Source organism: Natator depressus, chromosome 16 (assembly GCF_965152275.1).
Source record: "Natator depressus isolate rNatDep1 chromosome 16, rNatDep2.hap1, whole genome shotgun sequence".
Lineage (NCBI taxonomy): Eukaryota > Metazoa > Chordata > Testudines > Cheloniidae > Natator > Natator depressus.
Window position 1 is genome coordinate 20366183 of NC_134249.1, and position 19544 is coordinate 20385726.

The 19544-nt window shown below is 54.4% G+C and overlaps 2 protein-coding genes across 6 annotated transcripts in view; one reads left to right on the forward strand and one right to left on the reverse strand.

Moving 5' to 3' along the window:
• The first annotated feature begins 1044 nt into the window (after positions 1–1044).
• Positions 1045–17333, forward strand: LOC141999908 (uncharacterized). Its single transcript, XM_074973782.1, has 14 exons — positions 1045–1204; positions 3582–3720; positions 4214–4378; positions 5219–5422; positions 6326–6464; positions 7043–7217; positions 7386–7490; positions 8013–8115; positions 9043–9106; positions 11922–12086; positions 13096–13290; positions 14059–14310; positions 15400–15693; positions 16099–17333. The coding sequence occupies exons 1-11, from the start codon at positions 1196–1198 to the stop codon at positions 13175–13177; spliced, it is 1350 nt and encodes a 449-aa protein (XP_074829883.1). The 5' UTR covers positions 1045–1195; the 3' UTR covers positions 13178–13290; positions 14059–14310; positions 15400–15693; positions 16099–17333.
• GPSM1 (G protein signaling modulator 1) overlaps positions 17228–19544 on the reverse strand; it is a 167762-nt gene continuing 165445 nt past the window's right edge. For 4 of the 5 annotated variants that reach the window (XM_074973779.1, XM_074973778.1, XM_074973780.1 and 1 more), the window contains exon 14: positions 17229–19462. In XM_074973779.1, coding sequence (XP_074829880.1) covers positions 19283–19462 — 180 coding nt within the window. In that variant the 3' untranslated portion in view covers positions 17229–19282. Of the gene's footprint in view, positions 19463–19544 lie in introns of all 5 variants that reach the window. The other variant, XM_074973777.1, reaches the window with a different exon arrangement.

Below are 19544 nucleotides of genomic sequence, written 5' to 3' on the forward strand. Positions count from 1 at the left end.
GAGCTCGGTGCTGTCTTGGTAATCATGAACTTGCAAACTTGTCTTTGAGAAGTCTCTCTTACCGGTCCGTTTATACGCTAATTAAGGACAATGGGATTACACTACTCAATGGGCCATGTGGCAAGGGAGTGACATAGGGAACCCGCTCTTTAAATGATACTGTTCACCTAAGGTAGCAACGAACAAGGGGGAGAAGGCTGGAGAGCTGCCGAGGATTCACAGCCAATGGGGGATAAACACCTCTGAAAATCAGGCCACAAGTTGTTTATTATTATTTAGTCACACACCAAGACTCCACTGTGCTAGGCGCTGTACAAACACAGAACAGAAAGGTGGTCCCTGCTCAAAGGGGCTCACTCCTGCAAGATCCACAGCAATGTTTCTGTAGGGTCTTCCACACTGTCCATGTATTGGATTGGATTTGAATGACCTATTTTAAGAACACCCTGCAAAGGGATGTATTTATCTGCATGATGGAGAAGTCTAGTTGGGAAACAAATCCACTGTTGTCTGAAGCAAAACTGCCGAAAAGTCTAAATTGGAATTTCTAGTGCTATTGTATATTTTGCTTTTCTCCCTCTGTTTCCCCATCCCTTATATGAATAATACTTGGCACTTTGAATCTTCAGATAGAACTGTTTCCTTTGCCCCTGTGAAGTGGGTTAGTTTATCTGCATTTTGTTATAGGAGAGAGCGGCCCAAAGTCATGCAGCGAGGCAGTGCGCCTGAGAGCCTGTCCAACCAGTAGGCAACACACCCGCACTAAAACAATGTGATTTTAAATCGGTAACAACTCTTGGCACTTCCAGAGCATGTTACAATGTTCAGAGTGGTTTAAAGGCTGGATGTTTAATTCAGTGTAGTCATTAAATGCTGATTTACTAATTGTGGCTCCAACACTTAAGGGATTAATCCTTGTGCACCTGAGCAGGCCCCTTGAATTCTGTTCCCGCCTACAGGGTGAATGAGTGGCTCAGTTGTCTGTGTTTGTGTCAGTTGTTCACTCCCCTGGAGTTTTGCACCTGCCCCTTTAACACTGGCTCTGCCCAGCCCCCTTTCAGCAGGGAAGGCAGAGCCTGAGCTGGGAGAATTTGCAGCTGCTTCTGAGGGTCTGTGCTGGGTGGCCAGGAGGGAGGAGGCACAAAGGGCCAGGAGCCAGGCTGCTCCCACCTTGTACAGCAGGGGCTGGGCTGAGATGGCTGAGGTAGGTGCAAAGCCCCTTGCCAGAGGGGAACCAGTCTGCCCCTCAATGCCCGATTCACTCCATTTTCTCCTTACTAGAGCAGGGAGGAAAGGGCCGCCGAGGCTCCTGGGAATTGTAGTTTTTTGGGAGGCTACTGCTCTTAGTAGCCTTGAGGGTTTGTTCATAGCCTGGCTGGCCCTGCCTCTGGATCTGCAGAAGGCCAGGGGCTGCTGGGGCTAAGCTGAGCTGGGCCCGTGCCAGCGGAGGTGTGGGGGATTCCTGGGTTTTGAGGCTCCATGGTCGCTCTAGCATTTACTCGGCTCCAGCCAGTTTCACAGGGGCACTCGGCGTAGGGTTCAGCCCCAAAGGCTGGCCTCTCACAAGGAAAAGCAGCAGGCGAGTGGCAAGTGAAGGATGAGTTTGTGGCTAAGGCACTGGGCTGGGAGCTGGGAGAGAGGGGTTGAGATCCCAACTCTGCCTCAGATGCCCCTTGTGACCTGGGGCGGGGGTCAAATCACTTTGCTGAGTCTCTGTTCCCTGTTTGTAGAAGTAGAACCCTGCCTTTCTCCCACGCTTTGCTGTTTTATCTTTGTAGGGCTTATGTACACATAAAAGTTATTCCAGAAGAAGGCAGGATGTGAACTGAAAATGGAATCGCTAGTCTGGAATAGCTCCCTGTGTGGATGTTCTTATTCTGGAATCAGTGCCTTTTTCTGGTTTATCTTAATCCACTTCTAAAGTGGATTAAACTAATTTGGAGACAGGCACTCTTACTCCGGAATTGCTCATGGACAGATGAGCCCTGAGATCTATAAAGCCTCTGAGGCAGGAACTGTCTCTTGTTTGTACAGCACCCAGCACAAATGGAGAGCCTCTAGGCATTACCATGATACCAATAATGAATAAACAATCAGATTCTGGACTGGAGTTCCTTGTTTCCTTCTTTGTCAGCCTTGTTTGACGTTTACGGGCCAGGAAGGCCGTGTTATTTTTTCCATTTTATATTACAAATTGCAGCTTGGGGGAGCAAAACCTCCTTTGTCTACAGTGAATTCTGGACCAGGACCCCAGGGTGCTAGGGACTGTACAAACACAGAACAAACAGATGGTCTCTGCCCGCAAAGAGCTTCCAATCTAAATAGTTATTCTGTTCTCATTTACTTGCCCTGCCAGATTTCACAGGGTTAATAGATACCAGGGCCGGGGGGTTGATGCTGCTGCTGTTTATGTTCGGTACAAAAGCAGGCTAGACTGAATGCAGAGCCCTGAAAAGCAGTGGCCGTGCTCCAAAGAGCAGCTTGCAGCCAGCAGAGTCCTGACAAGCCGGCAGGGGTCAGTGTGGCCACGTGGAGTTCAGCTAATCGCTGCCTCTGTAAATTTGCAGCAAACTGTACAGACTCTAGCCCCCAGGGACTCGATGGCACCAAACCTCAGGCTACACACACACACACACACACACCCCAACCAACCAACCACAGGCTACACACACACAAAACGTGCTCTTCATCAGAAAATATTGGAAGGCTTTGTCTGCTTTTAAAAACATCGGGTTGGGAGGGGGTTGTGTGCACTCGGGCAATCTGTGACTAATAGAGGGGGGTTTGCTGGGAGTAATTTGAAGGGTTTTTAAGTCCTGTGCTCACACTTGAAGAGGCAGTGCAGTCTGGAGGATGAGGCAGTGCAGTCTGGAGGATAGGGCACTGGACTGGGACTCACGTGACCTGGGTTCTAATTCCAGCTCTGACACTGACTTTGTAACCACAGGCCAGTCGCTTCACCCCTCTGTTTCTCCTTCAGACCTTTATCTGCCTGGTCTCTTTAGATTGGGAGATCCCTGGGGCTGTCCCTTACTGTAAGTCTGTACAGGGCCTATTGTGCTAGGTTCCATATTCACACACAGCAAGAGAGTCAGTTGTTCACTCACTTTCTCAGAGGACTATTTGTCCCAAGAGAAATTCTCAACAGATGGCTCTGTTCATCTAAGACACAATCACAGAGATGCCATTAGTTATGTCCATGTAACACAAGGAGATGTGTTCAGGGATTGTACAGGCTACAGCTGTTCTCTGAGCACAGAGCAGGGAACCAGGAGTTCCTGAATTCTTATCTTCACTCTGCTGCTAAATCCTTCTGGGACTTTGGCCAAGTCATTTTCTCCTGTTCCGTGCCTCAGTTTCCCCTTTCCAAAAATTAGGTAGAACATTGACTGACTTTCCAAGACTGTTCTCAGGAGTCACATCATACTTTATAGTTATGAAATGCCAAGTATGAGCCGAACCTCAGCCAGATCCATAGGTCCGAACAAACACTTCCCGACTTCAGGGGACTGTGAATTTCTCTTTGGACTGTGTCATGTGGGTCCAGCTCTGATATTATCTGAAGGATGTGCTGTGTCTAGGAGCCACCCAGCACCCTGGCTGTTGGCCGAAGGAGCAGGAGAGTGAGGAAGAAAAGAAACTTTTCTCCTGAAGTGGAAATTGTGGTGAAAGGGAGAAAAGTGAGCAGGGGGGATCGTGCAGCTGGCCAGGGCAGACAAGGTGGGTTAAAGGAGCAGCTGGCTTGAGTAAGTAGACTTGGGGATAGCGGGTGGAAAGGGTGGCAAAGGAGCATTGTATGAATTATGCTAGACATGCAAAGTTTCTGGCACTGTCCTCTGAAGCGTCCAGCGGTGGCCTATGCTGGACCAGATCGAGACCGGATCTGGTACAGTCTGGTGACTCCTGTGTTCCTAGACCCCACAAGGGCTTTTCAGCACCATGGCAAATATGCTTTGCAAGGTTGCTTTCTGCCTCTCCCACTAAGAGATCTCAGTCCATTTCCTCTTGGGTCACATTCAGATCCCAGGGAGCCTTGATACCCTGTGTAATAGAGTCAAGACACTGCTGTTCGGTGGCCCATGTGAGGAGGTGGGAAGTGGGTGCTGCTACTCTGGGGCTAGGACCTGTGGGGAAACGTGGCAGGTGGCTAGTTGGTTGCGGTGTCTGGAGATGCCGTTCCCTTCTCGTGCTCAGTATGTAGGTGTCATTCCAGATTCCGGGACTGGGCGCGGATTCTGCTGCGACCTCTGCAGCTCTCCTTACATCGTCTACCCCGGCCGCAGAGGCAACCAGCTGAAGACCTCTAGCTCTTTGCCTTCTCCGCGTCACAAGTGGGATCCCAGGACAGGCCAGGTGCTGACGCTCTGCAAGGCATGTGGTGAGGGAAAGCGCTCTCCTGTGGTCTGTGCGGGGTTGAGCTGGACATCACCTGATAGCCCTACCTTATGTTCAGTATCTGTCTCTCCCTCTTGTTCAAAGGATGCTGCAATCCTGCCCCCTGCTGGGGAAACAAAATCCATGCATGTATTGAGCCATCCAGCCACTGCGTTGTGTGTGATGTGTTTGGTATCTTGGCCCCATACAGCCAGTCTGTATGTAGGGCCCAATCCTGCTCCCACTGAAAATCAGTGGCAAAATTTCCTATAATAGGAAGAGGATCAGGCCCTTATGATCTTCTCCCAAAGTCTATTCTCTGGTTAGATGTGAGCAGGTGAGCGCTGGCCAGGCCCCCCCGGGTGATGTCTGGTCATCTTTGAACATCATGTCCCCCCAGTCCCAGTGGGGTCATCGGCCTTTGCCTTTATCAGCTGCCACCCATGTGAGATCCAGCAGCTGCAACATGTGCAGAGTGACCTTTCCCTGCGAACAGTCCCCCAAGCCCTTCACTCCGATCCCAGTATTGTCTCTGCTTGGTTACTGTCCCAGGAGTATAGTCATGGTGGCTAGCCCCAGAGTGATATGGAGAATGTCAGTGGTGTGGTGGTAACTGGTATCACCGAAGTGTCTTTGTGGGTTTTTTAGCAGCGAAGGGGAGGTGCAGTAGCTGGGGCGGTTGGGAGCGACGTACTGTCTCCAGGCGCTACTGCTGCGATCCGGCCTTTGTTGTGTTAGGAGCTCTGCGCGTACGTGTGAAAACGCAAAATATTACAGCTCGTCCTTCGCTAGCTGTAATAACCATTGGCTGTAACTCCTCCGCGGGCGGGGCTGTCTCCCCTAGGTCTGACACTTAGCAGGCCTCGGAGCACTCCGAACCCTGTGAAGGATCCTGGGCTGGACGAGCGGAAGCGGCATGAAGAGCAGCTGCAGGCGTTTGGATGGTCCATGGTGGAGCTGCTCAGGGACCAGGATGGGAGCAAGCTCTGCTGTCCTGCCTACACCAGGAAACCCTGCCTCTGCCTCCAGAATTATCTCAAAGCCCCAGGTGGGTGGAGATGGACCTAGAGTAATATAACGTAGTGCCGTTCATCCCAGAGCTCTGTACTTAGTGCACTACTGAAATGCAGCCATTGCTGGGGTGGAGGGTGGCAACCAGCGAGTGTAGAACGTGTTAGTGACAGGAACGGGACATGTTAGCAAGAACACTGGGATGTAGTCGTACCCTTTAAAAACTGCCGTGAGCTTGGTGTCCCTCTACTGCTGACTGGACCTTTGTTCTAAGGTCGTCTTGGAAAGCCCCACACGTCGGGAACTGTACAGGCCTCTCTTCATCTGGCTCAGAAAGAGGGGAAGGGCTGGGTCACCCCAGCCAGAATATCAACCTGAGGTCCCAGGGAGTCAGGTTGTTTAAAACTTCCACCTACTAACTACGGGAAACGTTTGTGGACCACCGCGATGGTGCCCGAATGCTATCGGGAAGATTGACCGACACGCGTGGCTTAGTCCATGTGCTTCTCGAAAAGCAGCTCACGCATTCACTTGCCCTCCCCCCAAGAGGGCACTGGCTGTAACTCCCAAAAGGTGGCATCTTGCTCCATCACGGCCAGTGTCTGCTTTGAGCTATTGACTCACACCCTCGGGTGTGATTCAAACCCATGACCTGGTGGTGCACACAGTGAGGGTGCCACCAAGTGAGCCATAAAAAATAGTCCCCAGCATTAGTGTAATGCAAGGAGGGAGGAAGGCTGGGTCCTGTGGGCGCTGTCAGCCAGAGCTGAAATGTCTGCCCCGTCAATCCCAGCCTCTTGGATCCAATCCCATGGGCCTCCCCTTCCCGGAGGGCTCAGCAGCTCCTCATAGCAGGGCACAACTCTTTGTAGAGCCCCCCCGTCCACATGTGGTTCCATGTCCGACTCCCTGATGTGCTGACATGCTGCTCCCGTGGCAGGGCTGGGCGAGAGCGAGAACCGTACACGAGCCCTCGAGTTCTTGAAGTTGCTGCAGGAATCCAAGCAACTGAAAGCTGTGAAGTTCTGCAGCGACGGGGACAGCCAGAAAGCCGGGGAGCCCAGGACGCAAGGAGTGGGGTGAGGTGAAACCCCTGGGGAATAATGGAGCATCCGCGGTGTAAGCAGCACGTCCCCTAGCTGAGGGGTCGTGCGCGTGGGCAGAGCCTTCCCCAGGCAGGATTCTCCATCAGGGTCCTCCAATGTGTTGCTGCCGGGGCTCTGGCCCAGCTGACTCATGGGAAATGCCGATAATCATGGACAAGAACAGAGCTTAGGGTGACAACTGATCACTTTCAGTCCAAAGAGAGAGAGAGGGAGACGTACAGGGAAGGGATTTGGGGCGATGACGTGCTATTGTCTCCGGTGTCCATAGGCTCCCAGGGCCTCTGCAGACCCATGGGGTGGTACCTGCTGGCAGCAAGCCTAGCTGGTTTTTGAGTGGCTATGTTGTCCAGTGGTTAGAGCAGGGGACCGGGCCTTGGGATTCCTGGGTTCTTTTCTCAGCACCGGTATGAATTCAGTGTATAATTTGTTTGGGGCAAGCGTTTTCCCCGGCCTTTCTCCAAGAGTGAAATGGGGGATAGGCACCCTGATTCCATGCAGTGCACTGAGGCCCTGAGCCAAGGTAACAACACTGTCCTGTTGATTTCCTCAAGGAGGAGAGCCGTCGGGCTGGGACGCAGCCAGCGGAGGTCCCTAGCCTTCGAGGACTTTGTCCTGAAGAACCGGAGGGTGTTGTGTGAAGAGCTGAAACTATGCGAGAGAGCCACGCAAAGGATTCTGGGATACTCCAACAACTTCCTGCATAAGAAGCTCAAAACTAGCAGCCAGGTAAGTTGAAATATGAATGTCCCCCCTTCCCTGCCCTGAGGATTGGATTGTGTGGGGCAGTGTGGTGCTAACCAGTCTAGAGATGGGGATGGAGTGTTCTGGGCAGTGGGGGCGGGGCGGAGTTACACCCCAAGGGGGTTGCTAGTGAAAGCCTGGTGTTCCCTACAGAAGCCCGCCAGAGCTGAGCGGAAGAAGGGGAAAGGAGCTCTGGGGCTCCTCAAGCCCATTGCAGAACTTGGCGAAGAGAAGTGCTGTGCGGACAACTGCACAGTGGTAAATACTCCAGGTGCCCCCACACTGCGGGGACGGGGGTGTCGGGGATGCCAGGCTCGCAGGAGCGGTGGGGCAGATCACGCCTTCAGAGCAAGTCAGTCAGATATAGAAAAAATGAACATCTGGCATACCAACGCCTCTCTGCCAAAGGGTCCTGGGGAGGCCGCGAGGGCTAGAGCTAGGGGGACTAAAAGCCAGAGCTCCTGGGTTCTAGTCCTACCTCTGCCTCTGATTCATCGTGAGACTCTGGGCAAGTCACTTAATCTGTTTGTGCCTCAGTTTCCCTCACTCAAATATTTAAAATAAAACCATCCAGTTTCCAGGGCTCTCTTCCTTTCCCTAGACTGCATTGGGCACTGGCCCGATGTGTTAGTGTCCTCTTCTTGCTCCACATGCCTGGGAGGTGGGTGTCCAGCCTGTTTTCACTCCGATGGGGGTGGATCAGGCGGCCTGGCATGGATATGGACTGTACCATATAGCATACAGGTTTCCTATGTGCTGTCTCCTTTGGCTCCTTCTCAGATGGCCCAGACCTACGGCCGGCTGCTGCAGCACTGGAGGGATCGAGCATTAATGGGCCAGTCAGAGGCCCGCCGAGTCCTAGCTGAAATGCTAATGCCCTCAGGTGAGTTGTGAGCATGTTCTGTGTCCCTCTGGTGATCGCACAGGTCTGCCATAAACTGACAGACACCACGTTCCCTCTGAGAAGCAGCTGCACGGGTGTGAACATAATGGGCATGTGTAGAAGGGAATTTAGACACCTATCCAGTTGTGTGCACAGTGGTGGCAACTTACTGCATAACTGTAGGCACAGGTTGTGCACCCTTTTGCCCATGGACATCATGCCTCCATATCTAAACATGTGCTCCTCATCCTCCCGGGGGTGTCCTGAGCCCCTTACCTTTGGACAATGTGCTGGAAACACAAAATCTTCGCTGATAAAGTTGGCTGATGACACACAGACTGGGGGAGTGGTAAATCCTGAAGAGGACAGGTCATGAATACTGAGTGATCTGGATCTCTTGGTAAACTGGGCCCTCGCAAACAATAGGCCCTTTTAGTACAACTAAATGTAAACGTATACATCTAGGAATAAAGAATATTGGCCACACTTGCAGGAGAGGGTCTCTAGCCTGGGAAGCAGTGACTCTGACAAAGATCTGGGGGGTCATGGTGGATAATCAGCTGAACGTGAGCTCCCCATGCAGTGCTGTGGCCAAAACGGCTAATGTGATTCTGAGACATATAACCAGGGGAATCTTAGGTGGGAGTAGAAGTTATTTTACCTCTGTATTTGGCAGTGGTAAGACTGCTGCTGGAATCCAGTTTGGGGTTTGGAATCCTGGGTCCAGTTTGGGGTCCACAAATGGAGAAGGATGTTGATAAATTGGAGAGGGTTCAGAGAACAGACTGAGTAAAGGAACTAGTGATAGACTCGAGAAGCTCAGTCTATTTAGTTTAACAAAGAGAAGGTTATGGGGTGACTTGATCACCGTCTGTAAGTACCGACAGGGGAAGAAGACATTTGACGATGGGCTCTTTGCTCTAGCAGAAGAAGGTCTAACACGATCCAGTGGCTGGAAGTTGAAGCTAGACAAATTCAGACTGGGAGTAAGGTGGGTAAATTTTTAACAGAGAGAGTAACTAACCATTGGAGCAACCTACCAAGGGTCATGGTGGAATTGTTGTGGGGACGTTCTGTGGTCTGTGTTGTACAGAGGCCGGACTAGATGATCACAGTGATCCCTGCTGGCTTTGGACTTTATGAATAAACGCAGAGCAAAGCTCGGGTTTATTTGGAAACATGATGTGTGCACATGCCACTGCCCTCTGCTGGCTGGAATCAGATCCCTGCGCTGCCCTCCTAAAACAGCAAAGGCCAAGAAAGAGGTTCAAAGGCTCGATGGAGCTCCTGGAGGTTCTCTTGGCGCCGATGGTTGTAAGGCCTGGATCTCCTGTTTGCAGGTGCCGTGTCGTCTGTGTGGGACCAAGCGGCCAGGGCACTGAAACCTTCCAAACAGTTGGGAAAAGGGAAAAGCCCCACCTGAGCCCTGCTAAGAAAATACAGGTGCTTTTGGTGCAGGGCAGATCCCCGCTGATCTTGTTCTTTTGGGGCCCGTTGCAAAGCCCATTCACACCCATTGCGTGGGGTTTGCATCAGACCCCTGATGCCCTGGCATTTATCCTGGCTGCGATACTGTCCGTTGTGATCCGTGCAGGTGAGAAGGCCCTGTGCCCCTGATCGCACGGTTTCCTGTTTGCCTGCAGGGGGCTGTAGGTGTAACTGTTACCACTTCATATCCTGGGTGACCGGCTCCAGCCCGAGCACCGTTAGCAAGGTTAACGAGCAGATGAAGAGGCTGGGGGGGAGATAGGGAGCCCCCTCCCCACAAACTCAAGCAGTGGAGGAAGGTTGGTACCAAAGGGCTGTCCCAAAGCTGCTTCTCCCCCCACGGAGTTTCCACTTCGGGCCCATATTTTCCATGATGTGCATTTATTGCTATGTTTTGCTAACTGCTCGTGTAAAGGCCCTCATGTGCAGGGGAAGGGGGGACTGGCTGCAGGAAGGGCATGGGCTGTGGCTCCTGCTTTCTTCATAGGGGTGGATATGCTGGATGGGTTTAAACACCGATTAGCTCTCTGTGCAAGCAGGTGTAACCTAGGCAACCAGGCTACTGAGGTAACGAGGGCACCAAGTTGTGACGATACCGACCCTCGTGCGTCAGGGCTTCTGTGATGGTCTCTGGGGTTGGAAGGGGATTTGCCCTGAGACATCACTGACTGTTTGGTCGGGAGGGTGCATGTGTCTTTCTGTGAAGCATCAGGTATAGGTCACTGCCAGAGACAGGAGAGCGGTTGGTTCTTTGGATTGTAAACTCCAAGGGGCGGGGGCCTGACTTTCTGTTCTGTGTTTGTCCAGCCCCTCGCACAGCGAGACCCTCGTCCGTGATCAGGGCCTCTGGGTGCTATGATACAAGTACATAATCAGAGTCCCTGGGCCTGTGATGTGGGATGGTCCTAACTGCCTTACTGGTTACTTTCACCTGTGAGCCTTGAGCACAGCAGCTGCAGATGAAGGACGCTCGATGAGCTCTTAGTCTGGCCTTTAGTTCTCAATGAGCATGTCCCTGTCTGCTGGGACCTGGGGCTGGTATGGAACCGACAGAAGGCATTCCCCAGTGTACCGCGATACAGCATCCTCTGCCTGCCTGGATGGGACGGTCCAGAGTGAGGGTGATATCACAGGGGAGCTAACTCACCCCATCATCACATTTCATCCTGGAGAGGTCCCAAAAGGGCCAGCTTTGTGAGCAGCCTAGGACAGCCCTCCAGCTGTGGACTGCAACGTATGGGGGGTCTGAAAGACTTTTCAGCAAGATGAGGGTCAATGGCTGGAGCAAGAACAGGGTGAGAGCCCTGAGGAGAGGGGAGGGAAGTGTCCGGCCTCAGCGCTGAAGCAACAGCGCATGGGAAATAGCCCAGGTCCCACCGAGTCGCTCCTCAGAACTGGCTGAACCTTGGCACCTGTCTCCAAACTGCCTGAAATAACAATCCCCGTCCAGCCCCTTTTCCCTCTGTTTCCTTACCCTGCCCCTCATCAGCCTTCGAGAGGAACCCGTCAAGGCTGGTCCTTGGCTGGCTGGGAGGAGGTGCCCCTGCCATCCTAATGCTGAGGGCTGCTTCCTCCCTGCTGCTGACTCCCACCAGTCCAAGGGCAAGGCATGAGCCCCAGCTCTCCCACACGGTGGGACTGGGTGTCTTCTAAAGGCACCCTGCCCGCTATGGCTCAGTTGCGCTTGTGCCCTCTCAAGTGCCCTGGTGACTGCCGTGCCACCTGTGGGTGAGAACAGGGTTGGCCCATGCTATGTATTTCCTTGTTGCTGTGCCGGGCGGGGTGTCTCGGCCTTGGAGAGCAAGAACTCTCTGGATGGGTCCTTTTCTCTCTGCTCAGAGTCCCCAGCATCACGTGGGCTGTTTGGCCCAGATGCATGGATTAGGCACATCTCTGGGATTCCCCTGCTTTTATCAACGTGACCTTTGCAGCCTCCGTTCTAACCTTGAATGGCATCAGCCTTCTGCAGCATGTGGGCCTAGCTGGCGGTCACCCCAGCTGGCCCCCTGGCAGACGCTGGGGAGACCACCTGTTTTAAGGGCGTGGAGCTCCCGGGGACTATCAGGCAGTCCTACACAGAGAGGCTGAGCAAACAGCCCTGATCCCAGTGTGGTGGGCTAGTGGCTGCAGGGTGGGCGTCTGAGGTCAAAGCCGTGACAGGAGGGAGGCTGTGTAAAGGGGGTTAGCAGGAGCCGGGTTCAGCCTGGGCTGTGGCACCCCAAACACAGACCAGAGGAGCCGGCTCATTGTGTGTTCTGTTGCCATATCTTCTCCCCTTCTGCTCCGTTAACCTCCTGGCTTCCCGTCCCGCCCTGTAGGAGAACCCCAAGCCGAACAAGAAGGGTTCTGATGCTGGGGAGAGAGCGCAACCCAGTCAGGCACCATCGCTGGCTTCCCCCTCCACAGCTGGTTCCCAGGAGCTGCCTTCAGCCTCGGTCCATGGGCCAGCCTCAGCTGGCGAGCCATCCACCTCTGGAACTGGCGTGAGTAGAAGGGCTTGTTTGGGGTGGACTCTGTGGCCATTGACCGGCAGGGAGGAAGGGCATCCTGAGGGCTGTTGAATGCAACTCTCCCTGGGGGGCTGCTTTCCTTCCTGCTCACAAAGACCTGCTTGGGGCTGGCAGTAGCCGGTAGCTAGGACCCCTGGAGCGAGAGGTCGCAGTGCAGACAGCATGCGGGAGCCTCGCCTAGTGCTTGAACCTGCAGCTCCACGGAGAGCCCCCTCTGCCCATACGTGGTGCATGGTGTCCAGTCTCAGCCCAAGCCCTAGGGGCTGATGAGTTGCTGCTGGAGCAGCTAGTCTGTCTGCCCTCATGGAATCCTAGAAATGGAAGGGACCTCACGAGGGCATCAAATCCCCTCACCTGGACCTTGAGCCAGGACCAAGTAACCCTAGACCATCCCTGACAAGGGTTTGTCCAGCCTGTCCGTAAAAACCTCCTATGACAGCGATTCCACCACCTCCCTGGGAAGCAGTTCCTGAGTTGAACTGCCCTTGTAGGTAGAAAGTTTTTCCTGATCTCTAATCTAAATCTCACTTGATGCAGATTGAACCCATTGTGGCCTGTCCTACCTTCCTTGATGTGGAGAATAATCGATCGCTGTCCTCTTTCTAATCTCTGCACCAAAGAGCTTCCTATATAAAAAGACAGACAAAGAAGGGAGGGAAAGGAAGTGCTTTTACCCCATGTAACAGGGGAAACTGAAGCACAGAGTGACAAAGTGACTTGCCCAGCATCACACAGGGAGTCTGTTGGCACTAACTGGAATGGAACCCAGAGTCCCATACAGTGCTTTGTCCAAGTCCCTCCCCCCTTATCTCTAACAGAGAGGCCTGGCTAACAGAAAGGTTAAGGAACTGGGAATAAAAAGCCAGGAATCCCAGCTTCCAATGCTCTGCCCCAACCACTAGGCTGCATCGCCCTGGAGTGACCCACTGCTGTGATAGCCTGGTGACCTTGGCAATGATCTTCCTTTCTGTCTCCCTGGCAGGCTCTGGACCCCTGCCCCCCGCCGCAGGCCATGCTTGTGTCTAGCATTGTCTCAACACCACCCGGCACTGCGGGGGAGATGACATCACCTTGTACCAGAAGGCCAGCTGACACGTTCTCTCCTGCACTGGCTGCTGCTCCAAAAGCTGCATCAGCTTCTCTCGCCCTCTCCAGCCCCCTGCCGCACAGAGCCCAGGTAATACGTCTGGTAAAACATCACCAGCCGTGGGCCATATCCTCAGCTGCTGTAAATCAGCGCAGCTCCATCGAAGTCAATGGGACAGTGTTGACTTACTCCAACTGGGGATTTGGCCCAGTATCCCAAATGCTTTAGAGAGGGGCAGTTTACGTGGGGTTAGCCAATCCAGGAACCAGTGCTAGGAATGTCCCGATCATTTTAGCAACCAGAGCACAGGCCTCTTGTAAACGTAAACCCCCTGGCCTGGCCATCTGTGGCTCCCAGTGAGACCTCTAGCAGGACAAGTGTTAGCCCTAGCGCTCTGGGTAACCGTGTCCTGCCTCCTAGGAACTCCCCCTGCCGGCCACGTGGACACTGTCCCCCTGCAGCCATGTGCTGTTCAATAGCTGCCGACTGCCGTGCTCTGGGGAAGGAAGGTGCTTTGCGAAGGTTGGGCCATATTTCCACGTGCAAAGCACGACCACAGTTGAGAAGTGCTTTGAGAGCTGCGGGTGGTGGAACGTGCTATGTAAGAACACGGGATTGATACTAACCGTTGCCCGGTCCTCCTGTGGCTCGTCCCGCAGGTGTCACCATGGCAGAGCCCTTAATGCGAGGAGGCTGAACTGATGCTCTTATCAGTGCTGATTGACTCCAAGGGCTGCCAGACTGCAAGGCTTAAGGAGATGCTTATGGGGGCGAGCGGCGTGCACCTGCCTTGACCGTGTGGGCACCCTGTGTAACTTTCCCTGCAGACTGATGGACATCTTCTCTCCCACCCCTTAGACTGAGCAGCAGCATCCACAGAGATTTGGCTACCCGAGGGATCTGGCCCACCCTGTGCAGCCTTCACCCCGGCGCAGTCTCTGCCTCGCTCTCAGCTTCTTGGTCCGGACTCCGGGATGCGTCCAGCCCATCAGCAGATGCAGGGAGCAGAGGAACTATGGAAAGGCCAAGAGCTGCAGCCTCCTTTGATCCTGATGGGGGCAAGCGACGGCGCTGTTCCAGGATCCATTAACGCAGGGGGCCGGTTTCTTGGTGAGTTGGGAACAGCCCAGGCCTTGCGTTGCTGGCGTTGGCTTCGGAATTGCCTGACAGCAACAAATGCATGGGGAGAGCGGGGTGAGGGGAGGGGGATTTCCTGGGGGGCTCCTAGGAGGAGAGGAGTAACACTCCCACCCCCATGGGCTAGGCGGGGTCTCGGAAAGGGCTGTGACCCATGGTAGCTCTTGAGCAAATGTTAGGCCAAAGCAGAGGGACACCTCCCTGGGCAACCGTGAGGGGAAGGGAGCTTTGGAATGATCTAGAATCCCCCCTGCACCTTCAGCTGGGGTGGAGCAATGGATAGACAGATGAGAGCAGGTGTGTGCGGGGCGCTGGGGTGAGACGTGTCCGCTGCACAGGATGACAGCCGGAAGCTGGGAAGTGATCCTAGCAAAGCAGGACGGGCCAGAGAGCTCAGCCAAATACTTCCCTGGCTGTTCCGACAGCAGGCCTAGGGTGCGGGTACATAGATGTACCACAACATAAATCCTCTGCTGGGGATGTAACCTGGGCTCCAGAGGCTCTCTGAGATTACAGGTTCAAATCCCAGCCAGGCTGCTACCACCTTTCCTCCTCCTGAGATATACAAATGGTATTGCAAGCTATTTCCCCACTGTGCATGTGCGACCACCATGTCAGCATCACAGAGAGCCCCTGGCATGTCTTGTTGGAGTAGGTGTTTACCCTGCTGCTCTTGTCCAAAACTTTCCTGGTCTGGTGCATGGTGCCGGTCAGTTGCTGCCCTCCTCTGCTTTGGGGTGCTATCTATCCCTGTTACTATTCTGAACCTGCTGTAAATGCAGGTTGATGGTTTACAGCCTGTCTCCCCTTATCCCCAAGTGGTGCCACCCTCAGCCCTTTCTCTGCCAGACCCCTTAACCCTCGGTGTCCTGCTCTGAAACTGTGAGGAAGGGTAACATGTGCCATGGAGAAAGCAACTTTAAAGTGCCAGGATTTCCCCCCGGTGCATGGGGCAAAAGCTGTTGATTGCATAGCAGTCTGGCAGGGGGTTGTTCCCTGGGCACCCCTTACATGGCCATTCTCCTCAGGAAATGCTCACAGTGCATGACTTCTATTCCCTAGGTGCTGTGAGGGGCCCACTGCCCATCCAAGAACCGAGGCTCCCATCCCAGCTGGCAGGAGATGTCGAGACCTGACGGCCGGTAACAGCCTTTCTGAACTTCCCCCTTCACCTCCCCTGAGCGTTTCTGGTGGACTTGCCCTTTACCCCACTGCTCACGCTCGTAGCCCGGCTCCATACTGCTAGCTCCAGGCTCTGACTGTTCTGCCCTTCGCTCAGCCCGAGGGGGCGCCACCTTCCCAGCCAGTCCAGGGGAATGAGAGGCTGGGAGTCAGTCCTAGGGCTCCTGTCTGCTGGTACAGAATGCTAACCACAAATCCCCTCCACTCCCTGGGCCAGTCCCGCTGCAGTCTGACTCTGTAGCAGGAGCCTGCGCAGGGTTAAGCATTCGGTTCCCCCTTGCCCTGGCAAGAGAGGCTGCTGGTGTGATGACAGTGCAGACATGCAGCTGTCCCTCCTGCAGAATCTCAAACCCCTTCTCCGCTGCCCACCAGAGGGCAATGGAAATGTCAGGCATCTGACCCCACCTCCCCCCTTTCCAAAGGGCTGGGCATTGCCTACAGCCTCGGCATGCGCTGTTCCTCTCTGCTTGGAGAGTCCCATCCTTCCGCGGTTCTCTTCTGCCTTGGTCCGTACCTGAGGGCTAGCTGTAAGGGCTGTCCCTAGCCTACTTACCGTGCCTCTGCTTTGTGTCTCCGCAGCTTGCCCTCCCCAGCAGCCTCCATCCTCCTCGTTAGCAGCGCACGGGGTTGCCCCAGTGCTCCCGGGGGCTGGAGCGTGGGTTGCAGAACGCAGTTTGCCAGCTCAGCTGCGGGGGCTGCTCTCAGCTCCACAGGCGAATGCCGCCTGTTTCATAGTGAAAGCTGAAGGACAGCACGCACGTGGGGAGGCTAAGATCACTGTTCACCTCGGCTGGCCACTGACTTTATGCTGCCCTGGATAGGGCCAACAACGTCCAGCCCTGACCGCACTGGCACGTAGGGGGTTCCCTGCTATTCAGCAGTCCTCTGGTTATTGATATGGTCTCACTACCAGCAAGCAAATCCAGAGCGTCCAATGGCTGACCTAAAGCTAGTGTGAAAAGGCAGCCGTGAAGAGTCAAACAGCCGTGCTGGGCCTGGGGATCTGTGGCCACCCTTGCAAGTCCTGTCTCCCTGGAGAGGATTCAAAGGCCATCACTTCAGGTAGGGGTCAGAATTCTAACTGGCGCGGCTCTTGGACTTCTGAAACCGAGTCTGCCGGCTGTATGCCCGAAGGGAGAGAGGCCGGGGCCCTGGAGCAGGTGTGTGTGAAAGCAGTTCAATGTATGACCAACCTGAGCCTTTGTACCTGGACAGGAGTGTGCACAGCTTGGGTGGGGACTTGGCTCTCGGTCCCTTAAGGGAGGACTGAATTGCACAGGGTGAGAGAGGCCTCCTTTGGGGGAGTGGGCTGTCCCATCGCAGCTTGCCTCTCTGTGACTGCCCTGTAGGACAGACAGTTCAAGCACTTGTTTGGAGACAGAAACCAGTCATGGGCCTGTCATCATTGGCTGGGAGAGCTAGTTACTGTTCCCCAAGAGCCCTGCAGCAGGGGCTGTTTGTTTGCATTGACTGAGACCCGGGAAGCTCCTAAACATCTGCTTAAACTTTAGCATGTGCACTTTCCCCAGGCAGGGCTTTGCTTGCACGGCTGGTGGAGTTCTCCGAAAAAACACAACACCCAAAGGCCTTGGTTCCTGCCTTCTCTCCTGGGCTGGGAGCCCTCGGCCCAGACAAGGGGCTGCTGTGTTCTAGTGAAGCAGTAGAAAGTTACTCTTGGCCTGGAAGTTTGGACCACAAATGTTTATTAAGCACAACCCCTCCCCCCCAAGCCCTCTGTATTTCTATATATTAATTCATTTGGCAGATTATTATTTTTTAAGGAAAAAACAAGTACCTGGTGGGTTAAAATTCCCTCTTAAAATGACATTAGCAAATGCACATGTAAAAAATAAATAAGCTCATACATTCAAGTATATGGCAAATACGTCACGCTTCTGCAAGCTGATTGGTCAGATTCCAGTTTGTGGCCTGGCCAAGCGCCGCACGGTCACGAGTCCACTGCTGGGCACGTTGTTGTAACAGCAGGAGCCCAGGAGCGAGGTGGCCCCTCTTACCGAATACAATGCAGGGACTGATGGTGCCCCTGAACCAGTCCTTGCATTGGTTGATCCCTCCAGCAGTAGCGAGGGGTGAATTTTACCTGCTCACACTTAGGACATCTACACATGTTAGGGCCTCCCCCCAGCATCCGTTCAGCTGGGCTAAGTGCTGCCTGGCTGAATTTCTTGCTGCTGGAAATTTTCCATGAAGGCCGCTCCTGAGAGAGACGCGGGGGCAACGGGGACTCAGCGCTAGACCCAGGAATGGGCTTGCGGGGAGATGAACAGTGGCTGGAAGGCCCATCAGAGGACTGATGCAGCCCTGCCAGTCCCAGCTAGTGCAGCAGTGCAAAGGGGCACCTCTGTACAGCTAAACTTGAGGGTGGCTTGCCCCATTCTGTGTGAGGCAGGAGGGTTGTTTTTCAGCCTATTTGAAAGTGACAAGTCCCCACCAAAGTTGGCCCATTCCCTGTGTGCTCCTGTGCCGACCAGGCTGGAGGCCTCTAGCTACTACTGCAAGAGAAAGGAGGAGTGTTACGAAGCCCCATGGATGGGGGCAGTGCTCTAAGCTAGATTCACACTGGACAGACTAACAGCTTTCCTTTAAAAACACGGGGCACCTGTATTCCTAGGGTGGTGAACGGTGCCCGATTGACAGCCCTGGGGCGTGAGCTTCCAGCTTCACAGCACACAGCAAACCAAGTTTCCGCTCCTGCGGCTCTGCTTCAACCTGAACCCGACGGGTCCCTAGTGGGTCTATGACGGGGTTTGCTGCCAGCAACGCCAGTTGTGACACAAACAACCAGGAGCACTGTCACACAGGCCAACAGCTGGCAGGGGCTAGCGCCAAGTATGGGGACCTCTTGGTTCAGGGTCTCAGGATCCACTCCAGAGTTCCCTGCTCCACTTGTGCCAACATGGCACCAGAGGATCTCCCTGGGCCACGAAGGTGCTGGCTGTGGAGATAGTTATGGGCAACCTCCTTGATGTGGCTGCTTTTGCTGGGGGCGGGGGGCGTTGCCATAAGCTGCGGCAGCCCCTCATGCGCACAGCAGCTGAACTGGGCTTGCTCAGCCCTGTGGGAAAAAGCCAAGCTTGGCCCTGCAGGGCAGGACCCCGGTTCCAATGGCTGCCGCTGTCACCTTGGCAGGCTGGTGAGGACGGCTCCAAACTTCTCCTAGCCAGATGGTAAGCAGGGAGGGAGGAGTCCACAGAAAAGAGAGGGTCCCCGTTAACCCATGTGTTGCAGAAATAAAATACCTTACGGAACATGGGACCACTGTCTCCCCAGGGCTGTAGCCAGGGCTCAGGGTTACGCTCTAACTGCTGGCTGCCTTCAGCTTCTCCACGGTTGCACCCCAGCCCAGCTGGACGCCCCTTCCCCACAGAGCTCGGCAGGGAGGTGCAGACGCTCGCAGGCACCGCTGGCGGGGGGACTGCAGCAGCCAATTCACTGGTTGTCTCAATCTACTTCCCTGGCGCCCAGCCGTGCGTGAGCAGTTCCTCCTAGCTTTGTTCAGCCGTAGAAGAGTCATTGTTTGTATAAAAAGCCATAAAGAAAAACTGTCCCCAGCTGGTGAACCTGCCTGGCCCCTACTCCAAAGAAAGACAAAACTGCCAAAGCAGTAGGAAACGCCCCCTCCCCCTCCACACACACCCCCCCTTCACTGAGCAGGGCTACTCCTCACCGGGACAGTCTGCCACGGAACAGCCGGGCTCAGGTTTTAAACAGACGTTGCTTTCCTCAAAGCAAACCCCAATTCTTAGCTGGAGCTAGGTCTCCTCTGCTGCTCCTCCTGGGCCGAAGCCAGATCCACCCTCTGCTCGTCCATACGCTTGGCCTGGACACGCTGGATGAGGCTGAAGAAGTCTTCGTCGGGCATGGTGGGGCCACGGGGGACGGTGTCTGGCGGAGCGCAGCGCTGGTCGTCTATCCGGGATGACTGGCACAGCCGAGGGGAGGGGAGGAGAAACAGGCATTAGAAACAGTTCCCGCCTGAGCGCAGGGACCAGGGGATTCAGCAA